This window comes from Laccaria bicolor, genomic scaffold, assembly GCF_000143565.1.
Source record: "Laccaria bicolor S238N-H82 LACBIscaffold_16 genomic scaffold, whole genome shotgun sequence".
Classification (NCBI taxonomy): domain Eukaryota; kingdom Fungi; phylum Basidiomycota; class Agaricomycetes; order Agaricales; family Hydnangiaceae; genus Laccaria; species Laccaria bicolor.
Window position 1 is genome coordinate 318064 of NW_001889887.1, and position 20088 is coordinate 338151.

Here is a 20088-nt window from a genome sequence, read left to right on the forward strand (position 1 = left end):
AAATAAATAAATACCAATACCCCACACTACTGAACAACCCCGCATCAGGAAGCAAAAGCACAATTTCAAACAGGAAAGCTTATTACCGCGTGGCTCTTCAGGTACTCTTTACCCATCTGATAACTACCTTACTTTACCGGCTGGGTCAACGCCTGAACGTTGGAAGATTCACGACCGTGCATACGTCAGTATACTCTACGCCAAGGCTCTACGATCATGAATCCGATCGCCGACTCCTCTTGGGCAAATGGCTAAGTCTCTGTGGCTGTTATTTCGACACCACCACCACACCTCGATCGGCAGTGAGGCCTCGATCTCTGAATAAAACTCAATTAACCCATACCCATGATGGCACTCATCGAAAAAAATTTCATCACATTCAGTCAAGGAAGCATTTTCCAAGGGAGCCAAGTACTCCTCAGGGACGAGTTTATTTATATCTTGGAAACAGAAACGGGAACGCGTAGGGCGTATCGACCGACCGAATATAACCGACCCCACGTTGTTGGAGTAACCTCACCTACCCTCACTTTGAGGGCAGTGACGTTATTTGTCTAAAAACTAAAACGCGACATTGACGAAAGATTTTTTTTTGCGACACAGATCTAGGTGCACATGCAACCCCTGTTCAACGCAACAAAGATTTTTTTCTGCGACACAGATCGAGGTTGTCGTCATACACACCGTAAATAATGATGATATCACTCTCTTCCCAACCCCAGATCGCTGAACAGAACAGCGAAGAAACGTTATTATGGCAACAGGGATCAGCCAGCTTCAATATCACGGCTAAGACCGATATTTGTACGCTGCCGACTGATATGCCGAAGCTAATTATAACTATTTACAATTTAATATTGATATTGTCCATCAAATATTTCGTACTGTCACAATCAATTCACAATTTCCTATCGTGTTATCGCCAAAGTGAAAGTGCTGATTCGTGTTGTTTCCCATACAATGTACATCTGGTATCTTCATTGAAATATATGGCAACAGGGAGCCAGCTTCAAAAATCACGGCTAAGACCACACTGCCGATCAATATGCCGAAATTAATTATTGAATATAATATTGTTATTGCCGTTTTCGAAATAGTTGGCGCGGCCGCAATCACGTCAAAACAAAGTCTCATATCTCCGTGAATCCTCGAACACGATTTCTCTGTAAATACTTATCATAGAGACATAATTTATAGTGTTTTGAAATCGTCTCGTCGAGCTCTAGGTCGCCCTATGGTTCATTTCAAAAGTAAATGACAACTATGTCATATTTTTGCTGGAGGGCAGGCAAGGACGGTGCGGAAACTACTGCAAGGATTTCTCCGCCAATACCGAACGTAAAGCTACAATTTTGGGTGTGTTAGAATTGCATAATGTGCACCTAGGTCGCCCCATAATTTATTTTGTGTAAGAGTATGTACTGGTCTTGTAACTGCGCTATAAGTGATGACACCCCATCACTTCCCTTCCAAATCCGGTCGTCACACGTCTTTATGCAAAATAAACATTGGGACGACCTAGCTACATACTTACTCTATGATTGCAATGCAGTAAAAATTATACTTTTTTGTTAAGTACACAAAGAGAAATTGATGCAGCAGTTAGTCACCTAATTGCTGCATCGATTTCTCTTTGCCTACTCAATAAAAAAATACAATTCTTACTGCGTTGGCATCATAGAGTAGAAAATGTTTATTTTGCATAAAGACGTGTGACGACCGAATTTGGAAGGGAAGTGATGGGGTGTCGTCACCTATAGCGCAGTTACAAGACCAGTACATACTCTTACACAAAATAAATTATGAGGCGACCTAGGTGCACATTATGCAATTCTATCTCGCCCAAAATTGTAGCTTTACGTTTGGTATTGGCAGAGAAATTCTTGCAGCAGTCTCGGCACTGTCCACCTACCCTCCAGCAGCAGTATGATGTAGTTTTCGTTTTCTCATAAAATAAACTATGGGGCGACCTAGAGCTCGCCGAGACGGTTCCAAAACACTATAAATTATGTCTCTATGATAAGTATCTACAGAGAAAATCGTGTTCGAGGATTCGCGGGCATTTGAGACCTTATTTTGACGTCAACTACTTATTTCGAAAACAGCAATAAACAATATTATGTTACAAATACAATAATTAATTTCGGCATATTGATCGGCAGCGTACAAATATCGGTCTTAGCCGTGATATTGAAGCTGGCTGATCCCTGTTGCCATACGTTATACTGTACTAATCCAATCAATTCGTCGGTCACGCGTCACAGGGGGTCCGAAATCGACGAAATTCTAAGGGGTCACAGGTCACAGGGGCCAGCGACGAAACCACCAGGTCAGTCGGAAAATAAGCAAAATTGGGGGTCCTTTTTCATTAGAAATCGATTTTTCCCCCTCTAAGTCTCTCTAGCGAAGTTATCTGAACTATTTAAATTTATCTATGTACAGAGGGCTACTCCAACATTTCGACGAAATTTCCAGGCAGTCACACCTTCCCCGGTGACGCGACGAAACCAAAATTTCGTCGCGTCGGTCACAGGTCACAGGGTGCGACGAATTGATTGGATTAGTACAGTAGTTTTAGTGATTTTACAGGGGAAATGGGTTGCGCTAGATTAGGCAAACAAAATTCCTTCTTCATCATATCACCCTCACTCAGGCTCACTCCTTAGAACTCGTGGCTGGTGGGTAAAATGATCGTTTCCGATTTTGAATTCTCAACTATGAGACGGTAAGGTTCAAAAGCTTCATTAAAAAACACCAGTGGTCATGCATCATGGACAATACCACATCGAGTTAACTTTATCTGAGCATTTCCTGCTGCTCAGAGTTGTTTAAATAAACCACACAGTAATTTCAGACCCTCTCTAATTTCACCGACATCATTCCGGCTTGGGGAGATTAACCTTTACCAGGTCCTACTCGGGCCATAAATTTACGTAAAAATAGGGATGCGATGTTACGTACCCACGCAAATCTCTCGCCAGTATCTTTACTATCCTGAAAATAGTCGTTGCACCCGGCCGGCGGGGGATCTATTTTTTCATCCGGCTCCAGAGGCTGAAGAACACGCACAAAGACTGGACCCAAAAAACCGCGCGAATACTCCGCAAAGATGCGTACTAGTAGTAAATACCGGACGGGATCAGTTTGACGTTTGAGTGATCCTTCCGCTCTTTCGGGCATCCAAAATATTTAACGATTGAACCCCAGTTGTCAAGTATCTTCTGAGCTTTTCAAAAGGTTGTTGAAAGCCCTTTTTTTCTTCAATCTCCAGGCATAAATATCCCCATGTTTTTGAAATGAATCTCTCGCATCTCCACGTAACAGTATTTTTTACCCATCCTGAAAATAGTCGTTGCACCCGGCGGGGGACTTCTTTTATTCAACCGGCTCCAGAGGGGTTGAAGAATATGCACAATGACCGGACCCAAAAAACCGCGCGAATGCTCCGCAGAGATGCGTAGTAAACACCGGACGGGATCAGTTTTATATCTGTTATGTACCTCTAGAACGCGACGTTTGAGGATCCATATGGTGATGCTTGTGCTCTTTCGGTCGACCAGAATGAACCCCAGTCGCCAAGTATATTCTGAGCTTAATTGGTTGTTGAAAGCCCAGCCTTTTTTAAAAATCTCCAGGCATGAAGAATAATTACGAGGTTTCTCCGTCGAATTCAAGACGCCGGACAGGACCCAGATTAGTTTTTTCGCTCCCTCCGGGATTGAAAGATGGTCTCATAACGTAAATGCTTTTAGACTATACACGGTTCAAATGCCGTTCTGAAGGAGTTATTAGAGAACGGGCTTTATTTTAGGACGCGCCTTTGAGAGGATAAAATTCGGTTCTTCGGGCTAATTTGAGTTGAACCAATGTATGAGCGATGGGGGTATTACGGTTAACTGCACTCCAAAATGTCTTTCGAGCGCAAGCTACTGTCTATGGGTTCCACTTTTCTCTATAGGAATTGCTCGCAGACTTATAAAATATATTTTATGATCATTTCGCATCGTAGCGAGGCCGAAGATCGATTCATAAAATCAACCACTGCCTCGAGATCAATCAATCAGCCCGTCACAGTCGCTAATACTAACCAAGAGCCGTAGATACCCCGCAGCAGCAAGTGTTATGTAGGATCATCCCGGGTTCAAGTGCGTGGTCGCATCTATGCTCATTTTCACGCTCTTGTTGTCCTTGATACGCGCACGCGCTTCAGTTGCGCATGATCTCAACGCGTTCTGATGCGGGTCCGCCGCGCGCGTCTACATACATAAAGCGGAAGAGTGATATCAACTGTGATCTTGCCGCAGCTCAACATCACGGATGAAATAAATAAACTGGCGAAAAGCATTGAGAAGGGGGATGTCAACCATATAAGTATCGCTACAAGGATCATCTGAAAAGTTCAGATTCCGGTAACCTTTCGTTATCGATATGAACAGTTAATTCCGTCCATCCAACACCTCTCGTCAATACGTTCTGTCATGGAGAAGCACTCCCGTCGATCGACCGAATCCAGGCAGCAACATAAACACCTGTAGACATTTAGGTAACTACACACTTTGACAGGAACATGTCATAAAGGACCTCATGCGACTTCCAGAACATACCCGGCTGGGATTGAAGAAATGGGGTGGTGTCCAGGTGGAGTGAGAAGGCCAGTGGATATCATATTGTTCCTGGTATAATGGCGCTGGAGAATCAGAGCCAAATACCCGAGTCGCAAAAAGAAAACGCGAGAACCAAAGCCAAACACCCGAGTCGAGAGAAAAAAACGGCGCCGCTCACCTTGATACCAATCTTGTTTTCCGATATGTAGGACGCCACTGAGAATGGTCCCCCAAAATGAAGTGTTTGAGAGTGCTGCGGCCAAGTCGATGCGGTTCTTAGTTCTCCCATTCACTCTCCGGGCGTAGCGCCTAGAAACGAGACAATGGTTGATAAGCCGACGCTCTCCCGCTATGGGCATCAGAATATGCGAGGGTTATGCGAAACTCCGCAATCGGAGAAACCAGGTGCGGATAATCTAAGCTTCCAATGAATGCTGGCACGTTGAGCTCGAGAGGTAATGTGCCTTGGGATTGGGCGTCTCGTTCGTGATCCTCATTGGCTAGCTTCGAGTAGGAATGAAGGTTCGCCAGACAGTAGGGACTTGTGTGATCGAAATGAGGTACGACAACCTCAAGGGACGAGAAAAGAACCAAGCGCCTGCATCGCCTTGGATGAGGCGTGAATGTCGCCTTCAAGATAGTTTGCCAAATAGTGAACTTGTGTGATCGAACCGAGATACGGCAACCCCAAGGGACGACACCTGCATCGCCTTGGATAACCTTGACACGATGAGGTGTGAATGTCGCCTTCAAGATAGCTGTCAAGTGCGAGCCATTGGAGTCGCGTTTGACAGAAAAGTGATCCCGGCGGCAAGAGATAACGATGACGCGCTCGCAAAAACCATCTGATAAACACATACTGCAGTTGTTCTTGACAGATGATCGTGGGTTCGAGCTTGAAGAAACTCCCTCTTGGCTTCAAAAACGGGAGGCCCAATTGAAGAAACTTGAAAAGCGAAACACATTAGCTCTCAAAGACCACAAAGCAGAGCGCGCGTTAAAGCCTCTGCTCAGTGCGCCCTGCCTACGGTTAACAACATCCTATTTTATCATGTGGCGTCAGGATCTTACCGATCGTAGAGATAATCTGACTTTACGTACCCCAGATACCCCTGAAAATAGAAAGCTATCACGGTCCCGAAGTAAAATCGTTTCTGGAATCTGGAGGGGGGGCGCACTGGACGAAATAAGATGAGGAGTGATGAAAATATACGGAAGCTGTACGGAAGAAGAGAAATACCGTAAAGAAAAGTGTCTTATTATAGCCACTTAAATCAGTAGTTCGCATAGAAAAACTTCTGTATGCGATCGATGAAAGGAGGAGCGCAGAGGGGTAAGGATAAACCTGGTCTCCTAACAAGAACTGCCAAGAACTTCCACGCGGTGTGAGCGGAAATTTGAGCCTAGGGATAGCCGATGGTCAATGATACCGCAAGCTGCAGTTGGGCGTGCGGGGGATTGAAGAAAATACGCCTAAACACATGTCTACGGCAATCGAAATGGCGGGGGCACGAACCGGGATCCATATAAATGCGGGGATTTGCTGTGCTGATGTGGGGTCGAACCGCTCTGGGAACTTGCACCCTGACAACGGTATGTGCACGCTAGAAGATTTAAAATTGGCCCGTCGTGTAGCCCAGTGTAGCACTAGTGTAGCTTGTGGCAGGATCGTCAGCCGTGAAAATTCGCAAAGGTCAACAGTGCGAGCAATTAGCGCTCAGCGCTGGTACGTCCAAGTAACGTCGGAACAACAATTTGCCCTACTTACGAAAAGAGACGTTGGAGAAGCCATCAGGAACAACGAATTCAGTAGCTTTCATGTAACACATGGAAATATAAATCACCCACCTAATGCCGACAAGCAAGTGAAATCCAAGATCTTCCAAGTTCTCGACTGTATTGCAGCGAATCTTCCCCTGAACGCCATCCGGAGCCAATCAGAGGACGACCATATGGTGTCACGTAAACGTCGATTTGTCATTGCTTCACATCTAAGCTTCACACCGGATCGATGGGCAACATAAGCCTGATTCGGAGGTTACATGGGGCTTGAAAACCCTTCGAGCGGATATAATTCGTAGGTGGAAGAAGTTAAAAGACTCACCCACAAAGCCCGTGCGCCCATGTACCTCCCACTCCATCTAGCAATACACTCTTCATACACTCCCGTTCCCTCAGCCTATCACCTCGCACTTTTGTAGATCCGTCCGGAGGAAGTGCAAATTCTATGGCGAGACGGTGGCGGCCACGCCTTGAGAAAGACCCCTGAAACCGTGTTTCTTCTCATTGGAGATGTTCGACGTGAAGGTCTTACTCTCCCATCCTTGAGGCAAAGAAAGTATGAGAGTATCCCTATATCAGGGGCTAGTTGCGCGGGTGAGAGCCGTTGATGGGAGGTAAGAAGGCGCTGACCATCGTTTAAAGAGAAGGAGTTCTGCTACTCGTGGTGGAGGATAAGATACAAAACAGAGAGAGGGGAAACAGGACTGTCGAACACTCCTTTATATCGACACCCTTGGTGTAGTTGTTGCGTCGCAAAAGCTGGCACCTGACTCTGGAAAGATCACGGTGTCCGGTCACCTGTGCAAAGATTGATGACTTTAGCGGTCAGGAGTATAGGACACGGGACCAAGAAAAACCGTACTGGGATATCCCAAGCAGGGACGGTGACATTGTCGTATCAAATCCGAGGATTGTTCAGTGGCATACCTAACTCAAAAGGCATTTTCCTGTCGCATAAATCAACAAAATTAAGAAATAAAATTTCTACTTGCTTTGCAGGTTTGGCTAAGAGGAGTAAGTAGCGCAGTTCAGGAGAAGAAAAGTTTTGGAAAAGTTGGTGGCAAATGATGGTCGACGTGTTTGGCAGAGCTTGGCAAGACCACTGGCTCGAATTTGAAACTCCGAAAGAAAGTGAGGCTTTCTCCTCACCCCATTCATCTATTTCTTGTATGTATGCAGAGTTTACAGGAGGAGGACATGTAGGCTGCCAATGCTGTAGTGGTAAGTCTGTTCCCATGGGTTTATTATTTTCTTTGACATATCTCACGGAAAAGAAGCTTGAAATAATGGGGCGCTGTCGGATAATCGTGTCGCCTTCAAGTCGCCTTGTCATCTTCAATGAAAGCCGGGTTTCTGGCCCCCCTCCATCCCTCCAAATTGACACCTGACCGTAGCCAGGTGCAAAAGAACGATTCGAAGGCGCATAATAAGCCCGGGCCGTCGCCATCCAGTGAAGTGCGATAAGATAAAACCGTCCCTGCCCGCCAGTGCCCACAGTGATTCATCATCAATTCATTGGACAATGCACCTCCTCCTAGCTCCACCTCCAACTCCGTCTTCTCCGTCAAGTTCGCATTTCAGTGCCAAGCTATGACGCGCTTGCCAAGGCCCAAAACTTGAAGGACGCATATTCTTTTCGGCACGTTCAAGTTCATTAAATTCAAACACAACGCTGACTCGTCCTAAGCCTTCTTTACAGGGACACCTCCGGATCTTCCTAGCCACCAAGTTCGGGATCGTCCGAACGTCAGATGGTGCAGCGAATGGGACACCAGAAGATGTGGAGGCTGCTGTGGAGAAGTCGCTCAAGAGGCTTGGTATTGAGACAGTTGATTTGTATTACCTCCATGTGCGTTTCTGTCTTTTGTTTTTATCCCGGAGATGTAGGAGCGTCGCTGATATTGGTCCTTGAAGTGAGCCGACACCAACGTTCCAATTGAGGTAAGTATATGCGGTTTGTATCACAAAATCCCTTAATTTTTTGATTTTATTTTCTCCGTAGATCATCGTCGGCGCGATGGCAGAATTTGTAAAGTACGCCGTCTGCGGGTTCCTTATGCTTAGATGTAATACCATGACACTAGACAAGGAAAAGTCAGATACATCGGACTCTCCGAAATCTCAGCAGACACCCTCCGGCGCGCTCACGCCATTCACGCCACCAGCCTTCCATACTACGCAGCATTAAACATATGTTCCAGGTCTGTATTTTTCCCTCGGCAAGCTTATTCCGCCCCCCTCATTCCTTATTTTCTATGCTGGACAGCCAAATGAACAATTTAACACGACTCCGTAGAAACTTGAAGATTCCTTCTCCAGCAGCAATTCGACCTTCCGCCCCATCATAAACAATGCGACGTCCCCATATTGTACCTATATATACACCGCGGTCACGATGGCTTGCAAATTTTCTTGCTTTCAATCGGACATACACACCCCCCTGGTACAAAATTCTATGACCGCACAACTTTGTTGAACGAAATCGATCCCGCTGGACCTCCAACACCCCTCTCGCCGACCATTGACAGCATTCTTATAAGCTGCATTAACGATATTATTGGAATTTCAATTCCCTCGTAGACGCCTACACGACCAATCCCCATAACCCTTCAACCATCGCTTTGTTTTTTGGTGCTTTGACGTCCTGCAGGCGGAATCATGTACCCACCATCACAACAACGTCTCACTGCTCCAGTGGTTCTTAAATCTACTTTTGTAGATACGAAGAATTTAATTAATGCCCCACTCGCACAGTTTGCGAACTCAAGAACATGAGAGAAAGGGCCTGTAGACTGTGATGAAACGTATACGCAGCTAAAAAAAAAATACGCAACGTAAGGCAACGGTTGAACGGAGGGAATCACCTAAATCTTGACTGACACCTGACCAGTGACCAGGCCAGTGACCAGCTGAAATCCATCCACATGGCCTTCGCCATCAATGATTCGAAGTGATTAATGAGCCCGGGCCGTCGCCATGGGGTAAAGTGCGATAAGATAAAGTAGAACCTTCACTTGTCCCTGCCCGCTAGTGCCCACAGTGATTCTTCGTACATACACCTCCACCTAGCTCCACCTCCACCTCCGTTTTCTCCGCCAAGTTCAGATGAGTTAGGCTTTAAGCGCTCAGAAGCTATGACGCTCTTTCCAAGGCCCGAAAACTTGAAGGACGCAGGTTCAAAATTTGAGTGAAGCCTGGTATGTAGTGAGTACGCGTTCGGCACCCAACTTCTTCAATACATTCATACACGCCGCTGACTCACCTCCGAGCCTACTTTACTAAGACCCCTCCGAATCGGCGAGCCAGACGTACGCGTTTCTCAGGCTGGTGCAGTTGCAACGTACGCGTCACCATTTGCCGATCGTCAGGCTGAGCTGATTCATCCGTCTTCCTTCCTTCTATTTATATCATGATCGTCCTCCTATTTATATCGCGCAAGTACTTGAGTTTCAAGAATCCCTCACTATCGATACCACAATGTCACCCAACACCCGAAAGATCGGAAACGACGCCGTTTCGCCTATAGGTTTCGGGCTTATGGCGCTTTCTGCGTTTTATGGTGCTATTGAGAATGACGAGGAGAGGTTCAAAGTCTGTACTACCATTTCTTGATTCTCTACTTGAGGTTTGTTCTGAACGGCGTAACTTACAATTGGCAGGTATTGGACGCAGCACTCGAAGAAGGGTGCACGTTCTGGGATTCAGCTGATATTTATGGCGATAACGAGGACTTGCTCGGGAAATGGTGCGTCCTCTTCAAGCCTCATCATTTATTATCGAGAGCTGATGGAATTGTTGTCATTGCAGGTTCAAAAAGACGGGCAACCGCGATAAGATTTTCCTAGCTACCAAATTCGGGATCGTTCGAACGCCGGATAGGATAGCGAATGGGACGCCGGAATATGTGAAGGCTGCGGTGGAGAAGTCACTTAAGAGGCTTGGGATTGAGACGATTGATTTGTATTACCTCCATGTGTGTTTTTGTCTTTTGTTTTCAATGGGGTGTCGCTGATATGTGTCGTTAAAGAGAGCTGACGTCAACGTTCCGATTGAGGTGAGCATATGCGGCCCGTATCTCAAACATACTTCAATTTTCTGATTTTTCTGTCTAGACTACTGTCGGCGCGATGGCAGAACTCGTAAAGTACGCTGTCTTGAACTTCTTTTTGCTCAGTCGTTGATACCAGGACACTAGGCAAGGAAAAGTCAGATACATCGGACTCTCCGAAATCTCATCAGACACCCTCCGGCGCGCTCACGCCATTCACCCCATCGCGGCCGTTCAAGTCGAATACTCGCCATTCACGCTTGACATTGAGGATGAGAAGATCGCACTGCTAAAGACGTGTAGGGAACTTGGTGTAGCTGTGGTTGCGTATTCGCCTTTGGGACGCGGGATGTTAACGGGTCGTTTTGTATGTCCTCCTTTCCTTTTTCTCCCTGAAATTGTGAATTTGATAAATGTGATTTTTTCTATAGAAATCGGTGGATGAGTTGGAAGATGGAGATTTCAGGAAGCATATACCGAAGTGAGTACCATCTATAATATACGCTTTGTAAAAGGCTTCCAATAACACTGCCCAATAGGTACCGAGATAACTTCCCAAGTATCCTGAAGCTCGTCGATGGTCTTAAAGAACTGGGCAAGAAGCATAATGCAACGGCGGGCCAAATCGCCCTTGCGTGGCTTCTAGCTCAAGGGGAGGATATCATCCCTATTCCGGGAACCAAAGGAATCAAGGTATGTCTTTGGGCATTTTTCTTTTTGTTTGGAAAAATACTGACGGGCTGGGGATTATAGTATCTCAAAGAAAACTTTGCCGCTAGGGAGGTGAAGCTTACTCCGGAGGAGGTTGAGGAGGTTAGGGCGATAGCGAAGACGGCGGACGTGTTTAAGGGAGATCGTTACCCCGCTGGCATGATGGCTTCGTTATTCGCGGATACACCGAAGCTTTGAGGATTTGGAAATTTGTTTCGATGCCGAAGGAGAGCAAGCTTGTGTAGATATTATGTGAATGCATTGCCCCTAGCTGCATGAATAAAATGTGAACTCGTAATTTTTAGATCTTGGGTCATTGGGCATGAACGACCATGTAAAAAATGTGAAATACCCTGAAAAACATTTTACGCACGATCCGCATCTTTTACACGCAAGCCTATTCCCCATCCCCCCAGAAAACGACAAAAGCAACGGCGAAGCGCTCTGAACAGAGTTTGCACATGTTTACCAAAGGCTTCGGAGGAACAATGCGCCACGTGGCAAGGGCGCTTCAGGATGCAATAGTAGTATCCCGGTACTCGTCCTGCAGAGCTTCCGTTGAGGTGGAAGAGCTCCAAAAAAATGCATGTTATGAAGGGAAATTCACAAAATCGATGAAGAGTGCTTTCCAAAACCAATATAATGTTTATCCTGTGGTAGCTATACCGGTCAAAATGTTCCAACCTATCAACCGAAATTCTCGCGTATGATACGGGTGTGGACGTACTGTCTCCTCGTGTCGGAAAATTACGTAGAGGAAGCAATACATGCGCTTATGAGCGTGGTAGGACAATGGGATAGGACAATGGGCCAAAGCCATTGAAACTCCGCATGATGTCCCAAAAAGGAAGTAGCGCCGTCCTTTGTCCTCCCCGAACCATTCTGACAATGGACAATGGGCTCCTTGTATTTAAATACAAGACGAATGATGTCCAATGCTTCTTCGTACTCTCACAGGCTCCGTCTCTTGTCTTCAGCTCCATATTGACACGACTTCCTTATGAGTTCAACGGTTTCACACTGTAAGTTCCAACCGCCTTTTCGCCGCCCCGAGTTCTTATTTATTCTTCCACAGTCTTTTCACGAGACGCCATGCTCAAAAGACACGCTCGCACTTCTCGTATCCGCAACACCGACATTTCCAAACCTCTTCATATCATTGTGGAAGAGGACGAACAATCCAGAGCTCCCTCTTCTGAATCCTCGCGCTCAAGATCCCCTTCTCCATCACCCTCACCTATGACCACCAACGCAGGGCTCGCTGTGAAAGCACGTCGAAGGCACGCGAATCTTTCCGTGTCTGATATCCGCATCGCCCGAGATAACGTTACTCACGATGACAACGATGTTTTCACACAAAACGATCTCCTTCTCCTCTCCGCGCCACGACCTGCCCCGCGTCCACCTACCAGCCCTGTACCATCCCCCGACTCGTTCAGGCTAACGTTCACGGACGTTTCTTACAAATTCCCGCACCCACCCATTCCAACTCCCACTTCCCTTCGTTCTTGCGCCTCTCCCACCTCGTCCGCGTCATCTTCAGATTCAAGCCCGTGTTCGCGGTTTGGCACGTTGCCGCCTACACCCTCAACGTCAGACGACGAGTTTGCGCTCCCGTCTCCGCGGTTCAATCCCCGCCGAGCAGCCATTAAGCCACTTGTCATTGCCAAGCACAACGGGTCCTCCCCCTCAACGTCTTTCAACGACACCGAATGCCCCATCTCCGCTTCCCTCTTACAACCATTCAAAAACTCTTTAGAAAGGCCCATCCCACTATCCCCATCATCATCATCGGAAGAAGAATCGTTCTACGAATCCGACGAAGGCGAATCCGATTCAGAATGGTACAACAAAGAATTCTCCAAAATCCTCACACTCCCCACTTCACCCACCACCCATCAAAGGCCGTCACGCCCCGAATCGATGTTCGTACCTCGCCACTCCGTTCGCTACTCAAAACCACTCCCTCTCACCCCGTCTTCCAATTCCCCGGTTTCCCCTGCCTTTTCCAAGCGACAAAGTAGAAGAAGCTTCATACCAAACTACCCACCACCACCCATCCCAACTCTCGTCCGCACCTCCTCCGCCTCTTCCTCCATCCTCTCTTCTTCCTCTTCCAGCGAAATGAACCATATCTCATCACCCTTCCCCACCTCCCCCACCTCTTTCCACTCCCGTGCACCACACACCCCATCCTCATCTCGCAGACCACCGCCACGCTCCAGCATCCCTGCAGATTGTGGTTATTTCGAAACGGACGATCAGGGTTCGGTGTTCTCGCTTTCGCTATACGAGGATGATATAGAGATGGATTTGGACTTGAGGGGCAGCGCGTGTTCATTTTCTTCTGAATCGGACGACTTTCGGTTTGATGTGGAGATGGATGTGCACGTCGAAGGGGAAGGGGAGGGGGGGGCTGAGTATCCCCCTTCGCTCCCTTCGAGCCCCAACAGCGCCGACTTGGACATCGCCACCTCTTTTGAACACGCTCCCACCTCCTCTCACGACCTCTCCCCCTCGCCTTCTCCCACGCCCACGCCGATGTTAAAATCGAAATGGTCCTCTTCGACCATCGGTTCTGTTCGGGAGGAACATGAACGACGAGGACCTTCTGCGAAGCTGAGGTTGTACTTTGGGGGTGTTGGGGGCGGGAAGAGGGGGAGTAAGAACTCCAAGGCCCCCCAAACGCCGACGTCGATTTCAATGAAGAGTCCTAGTCGATCTACTTACTCGACGAAGAGCCCCCGCGGATATGGATATGGGCATGGACGTCACGGGTCGGACGTTATGATCATAGGCTACGGGAATGGGCATGGAGTGAGGAGACGGGGGAGTGTTACGCCTACGGTTAGTGATGCGGGGAGCGATGATAGTGCGTTGAGTAGCGCTAGTAGTGGGTTGAGGAGGAAGCCGATCCCTGTGGAGATGTTTTTGAGGGGTGGGGCTCGGGTTTGAGCTGGGCTCTTCTGTGTCCTGTTTTTCTTTTTTCTATTTCTCTCTCTCTTCTTTTGCATCTCTTGTTTTGTTTCCTTGTTTTCGTTGCTGAACTCGATCGCAAATTAACTAACCACTATTCGTTCTTTTGTTCCACTAATGATTTTTCCCTTCCCCTCATAGAACAAACTATCATGACTTTTACTTAGCATATATGTTACCCACCATCATCATCTATCTCATCTGTTCACGCCCTTACTTACATATATATACCTCACACAATGTAGCCATAGTACCCCCCTCTCGCTGTTGATGACTTTTGATTTGATTTGAACAATGACGACTTGTGTCTTTTGAAATTTTGTGGACTTGAAAACCGGACAGGGCTCTGAACAGTTGTTCACTTTCAAAAAGGAGCGACATCATGTGATGCCGGAAACAAGGCGCGGTCGAAATTACTACTAGTAAGTCCTTGTTTTTGCATTTCTAGGAGGGAAAATGCTCAATGGACTGAATGTACATATAGTAATTAGTAAATACTCACGTTCTATATTGGTTCTATAGTGATAACTAAAGCAAAGCCATATATATTGAGAAATTGTAATACAGATACACCTTTTGTGACGGCGGGTAAGTAGTTAAACGACTACCGATCATGCCCGCCTACTCTAGTAGTTTTGAGTTGCAGGGCTTGCGATATTGGCGGGGGAGTTTGAGAGCTGGCAGAAAGATCGTTGAATTTCGCGTCGCGTCTTGGTCGCGTTCCCCCCCAGGTCATGTGACATTCAACCATGAAGGTTTTCGGCGGAATCTCAAAAGTGGCTCCGAACACCCTGTGCCATGGGCGCTAACATGTCGACTAGGTTGTCCGGAGACAACGCCGCCGTCACTGCATGCTTGACCACTCCAAGAACGTCGTTGTGTCAGGAGGTGTCCTCGCGGTTGTTCACGGAAATTTCCTTATGAATGAGGGGCAACATGCAAGTTATCCAACCAGCAGCCTTGCTGGAATTCAAGGTATAATATCCATAATCCATCTCGTCCTACTCTGAGTTCGGTCACTGACTTTTTTTTTTTTTTTTTTTTTGCACTAGCATTGAAAGTACTCCATAAAAATATCGTGGCGGGCGCGATGCACAACTCCAATGAACGTTATGACGCTCCCAAATGCCATCCCGACACTCGGAAAGCAGTATTAAGCGATATCACCAGTTGGATTTCAGATCACTCCAAGAAAACTTGTATCCTTTGGCTGAGAGCTCCAGCTGGCTCAGGGAAATCGGCCATTCTGCAACAAATAGCAGATAATTTTCATACTTCTGGGGGATTGGCTGCAAGCTTCTTCTTTTCTCGGACGGATCCGAAGAGAAACAGGGAGACCCACCTTATTGCCACGCTCGCTTCCCAACTTGTGACTTCAATCCCATCCACTAAACCTCTCATCGAGGGAGCGATTGAGCGAGATCCTTCCATCTTTGACCGCGTCCTCTCTGAACAGATGGACTGTCTTGTGGTTTACCCGCTGGTGTATGCTTCGCTCCATCCCGAGAGCGGTCCACCGTGGCCAATGTTGGTTGTCATAGATGGACTCGATGAGTGTAATGGAGGAGGGCGTCAGGCTGCAATCCTTCGTGCCCTCAGTGATGCCCTTTTAAAACTGACGTCCTCTTTGTCAACACTTTACCTCCTAGTCGTGAGCAGGCCAGAGTCAGCCATCGTGACAGTTTTCGACAACAAACTTTCGGGTATCACTCACCGCCTGGTTCTCGACGACTCTTACCATCCCGATCGTGATATCGCCACATTTCTTCGAAGCAGCTTTGCTGACATATTCCGTCAACGCCATGCTCGCTTCCCTTCTATGTCATCCCTCCCGCAGCCGTGGCCCCCAGAAGATGTTATTTCTTTCCTTGTCCGAAAATCATCGGGCCAATTCATTTTTCCTGCGACGGTGATCAGGTTCATAGATGTTGATCGTAAAATTCCAACCGCTCAGCTTCAGCTAATACTCGATATCTGTGGATCAGTGGATTCATCTAATTTTGCCACTAACCCTTTTGCTCTACTCGACGAGCTCTATAGCCATGTCTTGAAGTCTAGCGAAGAGACGGAGAGGGCTATGTCTTTACTTGGGGCTATTTTCTATCTAAACGGCAAACAAATTGCGACTCTTCAATTCCTCCAGGCACTTTTTCAACTCAAACGCAAGGATATTACGGTGATTTTTTGGGACTTGCACTCCATCGTTCACATCCCTGTTTATGACAAAAATCCTATTCATTTCTATCATGCGTCCCTTTGGGATTTTCTTATGGATCACCATAGGTTGCGTAACTTGTACATTGACGGATTTAAAGCCCACTGCTTCCTTTTCAAAAGTTGTATCAAAGCCCTCGCCAATTTCCATGGTGGATTTACCCAGGAAAGAACAGACGCTGCATTGTGGTACAGCAGGGACCATTGGGTAACCCATTTTGATTACGTTGTTAAATTGGATCCTTTCATTTTGGATAAGGTTCTCGAAGAATACGATCCAGAAACGTGGCTACCATTGGATAGTTCGGCAGATGCCACTGCCTTTATATTGTGGTGGAATGATTTTGCAGTGTTGCGGGATCGCTTCCATAACCGAGTGAGTGTATTCGTTTACCTGGTTTAACTCATAATGCTCATGCCTTGGGACGGTCTTCGTCCAGTGTAGGCCAATGGAGTGCTCAGCTTTTTGCCTTTGATACACGTTGATTCTTGATCGGTACCTTGTCCACCAGTTCCAGGAGTACAAACTCCCCGCCGTTGCAGCAGCACTCATGTGGTTGACATTATTGTGTCCCATAGATCGTGCACCATTGCACTTTTGGGGCTTTGAGTTGATAGACCAAGCCTGGTGGATTTGGAAACTCCGAACATGCATGAACAACAAATTTCAGTTCTGTTACCTTTTCATGGATTTTCTCTCCAATCATGGGCGATCCGGTAACCTTTTTGTTGGGAGTGCTATTTCAACTGCCCATTTTGCCCAGGTTTGCGCGCAGGGGGTGTTGAGAGGCATTTTGGGTATAAACCATTTGTTTAGTGGAGAAAATCGGGGGTACATTCATTCTGCAATCCCTAACTTGCCGATGGATAACATCCTGGATAGGTTACTCATTTATTTTCACAAGGTGATGAACCTGATAGTTCCCGGTGATGGACCTCATGAATGGAGCTCCAACCTCGCTGATGTGAAGATTATTCAGAATATCAAGGTTAGTCAAACTCCAATTTCAATGAGCCTTGGTCCACTGAATCATAATATCTTCATTCGGCGCACGAAGATGCGCATTGCCGACATAACGGACCTTGTGAAGTTTGTCGAAGCCACCCCAATTGAGGATCAGAAAGAATTATTTGAAAGCCAAAGGTTGCGCTGGAGAAATGCCAAAACGGAGGTCACTAAACCTTCCCATGGACAAGGCCTCTCTCGCAGACAAAGAAGGAAATACAGGAATTTATGACAATTGACATGACAAACAGCGCCGACTTGGACATCACAGCCCACCACCCCCTTCTCGCCTTCTCCCTTGCCAAGCCCCATGCTCAAATCGAAATGGTCCTCTTTGATGATCAGCTCGATCCACCAGGAACATGAGCGGCGTGGTCCCTCTGCAAAGTTGAGGTTGTACTTTGGGCATGGAGGTGCTGGGAAGAGGGGGAGTAAGAACTCCCAGGTGGTTTCCCCTCGGATGCTGATGTCGATGAAGAGTCCTGCTTCCTCCACGATGATGAAGAGCCCCTGTGGGTATGGGCATGGACGTCACTCGAGCCGTGAGTCGGACATTATGATTATTGGGTACAGGCATGGAGTGAGGAGGTGGGGGAGTGTGAGGCCTAAGGTAGAGGACATCCATGTCCATCTAATGTCACGTGAAGTTACATTCCTAAATGAGCGCAGACATTCAATATAACATAGAATACAAATGACCATGCAAGATATCAGGAAATCAGGCACAACAGTTCTATTTGGTATGACAATAAGTGTATCTATACAAATTACTAGAGTATAAGACAATGATTACAAGAAGATTTTGAAGAAATACATATTGACATTGGAGAAGTCAGACAAGAAAACAGCAAGAATGCACAAGAATATGTTTCAAAATAATATCAACTTACTCCAGACTTTTCCAAATCAGTCATGAGACTTTCTGGAAGGATTCTGTGGCCCTTGTATTTTATTGCAGCCCACGCTGCCTGTCTGCCGTTTAGACCTTTTGTGTATGCATCCATAAATATGCATGACCGGTTTGCAAACCTGTAGATTTTCTCAGTAAGAATGAATATGACAAGAGTATACAGGAACAAACCATTGCATGCATGCCAGGGGAATACTATCCAATGCCACCAAGACATTCTTCTCAAACTGGTCTTCACGAGAGCATGGTGGGTTTAAACGATAGATTCTTTTTGCATAGCCCCAACACTGCTCAATGAAATTCAACTCGCAGTGGAATTTGGGTAGATAGATGACACAGAATCCCCTAGCATTGCAGGTGTTTTCGAGAATTGTTGTTACATGTGCAAAGTCCGGCTGATTGTATAACACCTGGTGACAACAGCAATCAATAGCTGGAGGTGCACAATTGAAGCCCTTGCATTCTGTGCATAGTTTTGCCTTGTCATTTAAGCTGTGTTCCTCTAAAATGATTGCCATGCCTTTGAACACACCAGTGCAGGGGTGATTTTCAGGGAAATAGAGGGGCTGGGGCGTTCCGTTGGCAAATCTTGTGTCAGACATTTTAATCTTCTCCTTTTCTAGTGACCTGTTTGGGTGATGCATTGTCTTTCCATCCTTATCATGCTTGGTGACCTCAATCCCCCAGTTGTGACCTTCCTTTGGAGTGAATTTTGGCATATGATGTGCCGAAAGTGACCCTTCAGGGTGTTTGAGATGCATGGGCACGTTGTCATATATCAGGATATGTTCATACTCAGGGTAGAACTCTGTGAGTATGTCCATCGCGCACTCTGCTTGATCACTGATGTCTTCAGCTGTCATGTACCCATCTCAGTTCTTCCCTTGTTTCATTATAACCCACGTGTTCTTCCTTCCATCAGGCAATTGCAACCACCCAAATTTTGCTGAAACAAACTTGCCAACCATTAGTGACACACCTTCTCCCTTCATATAAGGCTTTGATGGCACATCTTTGTGGTGCTATCCACACGGTTTATGATCATTGGCATAGAAGATAGCCTTGTCATTGAACTAAGGTATGACTATCTTTCCATCTGGTTGAGGCCCAAGTTCTTTTTCATTATCTTTTGTCTAGTTCTCCATTCGAGCCTCAAGCACTTTCCACTGTGGCAAGAATTTATGTTTGCGATACCAAACAACATCTGCATGTTTGTGACCATCAGCATACTGGCCTTTCTTTGCAGTTCAATATGTTTATTGGGAGGAAGGTATGGTCACTGATAAATTGATGTGCTAACACAACCAGGGTTCGAGTGCAATAGACCCCTTGTCCCATTGACATGGCAGCTTGTAGGGCAGACACTCCCCATTTTCTGTAAGTCAAAAAATGTGGCATTGTAAAAAAATTCAGGATGCTAATCATCCCTTGTACCCAGTACTTTACAGTGCCCCACCTATTCCTGCAGGAATCCTGCAGGAATGGGATCATTCCAGTGGAATTCCAGGGGAATCCTGCAGGAATAGAGTCATTCCAGTGGAATCCACAGCATTCCACTGGAATTCCACTTGAATAGGACTGGAATCAAGCAGAGTAAGTTTTTTTCAACTCCAAGCTTATCCTGATGACTTGGCACTCATATTTCCTTATAAAATTCACATGTAGAAGTCATAGATTGACTTGTAATTTATTTGAAATGTATTACTACACACACTACACAGTTTATCTAAAGGGAGGGGGTAGAGGAGGGACAAGGTGGGGATGTATTTGAAATGTATTACTACACACATTACACAGTTTATCTTAAACGGAGGGGGTAGGGGAGGGACAAGGTGGG

At 46.5% G+C, this 20088-nt stretch overlaps 5 protein-coding genes across 5 annotated transcripts; 2 read left to right on the top strand and 3 right to left on the bottom strand.

The window, feature by feature from the left end:
• Positions 1–4130: 4130 nt before the first annotated feature.
• LACBIDRAFT_328298 (uncharacterized protein) lies at positions 4131–6433 on the bottom strand (the record flags this gene model as incomplete). Its single annotated transcript, XM_001882366.1, has 10 exons — positions 4131–4232; positions 4265–4331; positions 4471–4529; positions 4605–4687; positions 4783–4913; positions 4945–5362; positions 5465–5520; positions 5706–5716; positions 6121–6188; positions 6373–6433. 10 exons carry the CDS (start codon positions 6431–6433, stop codon positions 4131–4133), a joined length of 1056 nt encoding a protein of 351 aa, XP_001882401.1.
• Positions 6434–6786: 353 nt separating this feature from the next.
• On the bottom strand, positions 6787–7833 carry LACBIDRAFT_299309 (uncharacterized protein; the record flags this gene model as incomplete). The annotated part of the gene is made up of 4 exons (XM_001882367.1): positions 6787–7038; positions 7092–7184; positions 7244–7313; positions 7379–7833. The coding sequence occupies 4 exons, from the start codon at positions 7831–7833 to the stop codon at positions 6787–6789; spliced, it is 870 nt and encodes a 289-aa protein (XP_001882402.1).
• Positions 7834–7908: 75 nt separating this feature from the next.
• On the top strand, positions 7909–8660 carry LACBIDRAFT_299310 (uncharacterized protein; the record flags this gene model as incomplete). The annotated part of the gene is made up of 5 exons (XM_001882268.1): positions 7909–7954; positions 8009–8025; positions 8086–8235; positions 8389–8420; positions 8471–8660. The coding sequence occupies 5 exons, from the start codon at positions 7909–7911 to the stop codon at positions 8658–8660; spliced, it is 435 nt and encodes a 144-aa protein (XP_001882303.1).
• Positions 8661–9851: 1191 nt separating this feature from the next.
• Positions 9852–11419, top strand: LACBIDRAFT_174184 (uncharacterized protein). Its single transcript, XM_001882269.1, has 9 exons — positions 9852–9977; positions 10046–10131; positions 10194–10359; positions 10414–10440; positions 10499–10530; positions 10582–10801; positions 10866–10915; positions 10974–11129; positions 11190–11419. The coding sequence occupies exons 1-9, from the start codon at positions 9864–9866 to the stop codon at positions 11341–11343; spliced, it is 1005 nt and encodes a 334-aa protein (XP_001882304.1). The 5' UTR covers positions 9852–9863; the 3' UTR covers positions 11344–11419.
• Positions 11420–18222: 6803 nt separating this feature from the next.
• On the bottom strand, positions 18223–19075 carry LACBIDRAFT_299314 (uncharacterized protein; the record flags this gene model as incomplete). Its single annotated transcript, XM_001882368.1, has 2 exons — positions 18223–18370; positions 18423–19075. The coding sequence occupies 2 exons, from the start codon at positions 19073–19075 to the stop codon at positions 18223–18225; spliced, it is 801 nt and encodes a 266-aa protein (XP_001882403.1).
• Between the last annotated feature and the right edge of the window lie 1013 nt (positions 19076–20088).

Coding starts and splice junctions, on each gene's coding strand:
- LACBIDRAFT_174184 (XM_001882269.1), top strand. CDS start 9,864: ATGTCACCCAACACCCGAAAGATCGGAAACGACGCCGTTTCGCCTATA. Junction 9,978..10,045: donor ATGACGAGGAGAGGTTCAAA/GTCTGTACTACC, acceptor TACAATTGGCAG/GTATTGGACGCAGCACTCGA. Junction 10,802..10,865: donor GGATGTTAACGGGTCGTTTT/GTATGTCCTCCT, acceptor TTTTTTCTATAG/AAATCGGTGGATGAGTTGGA.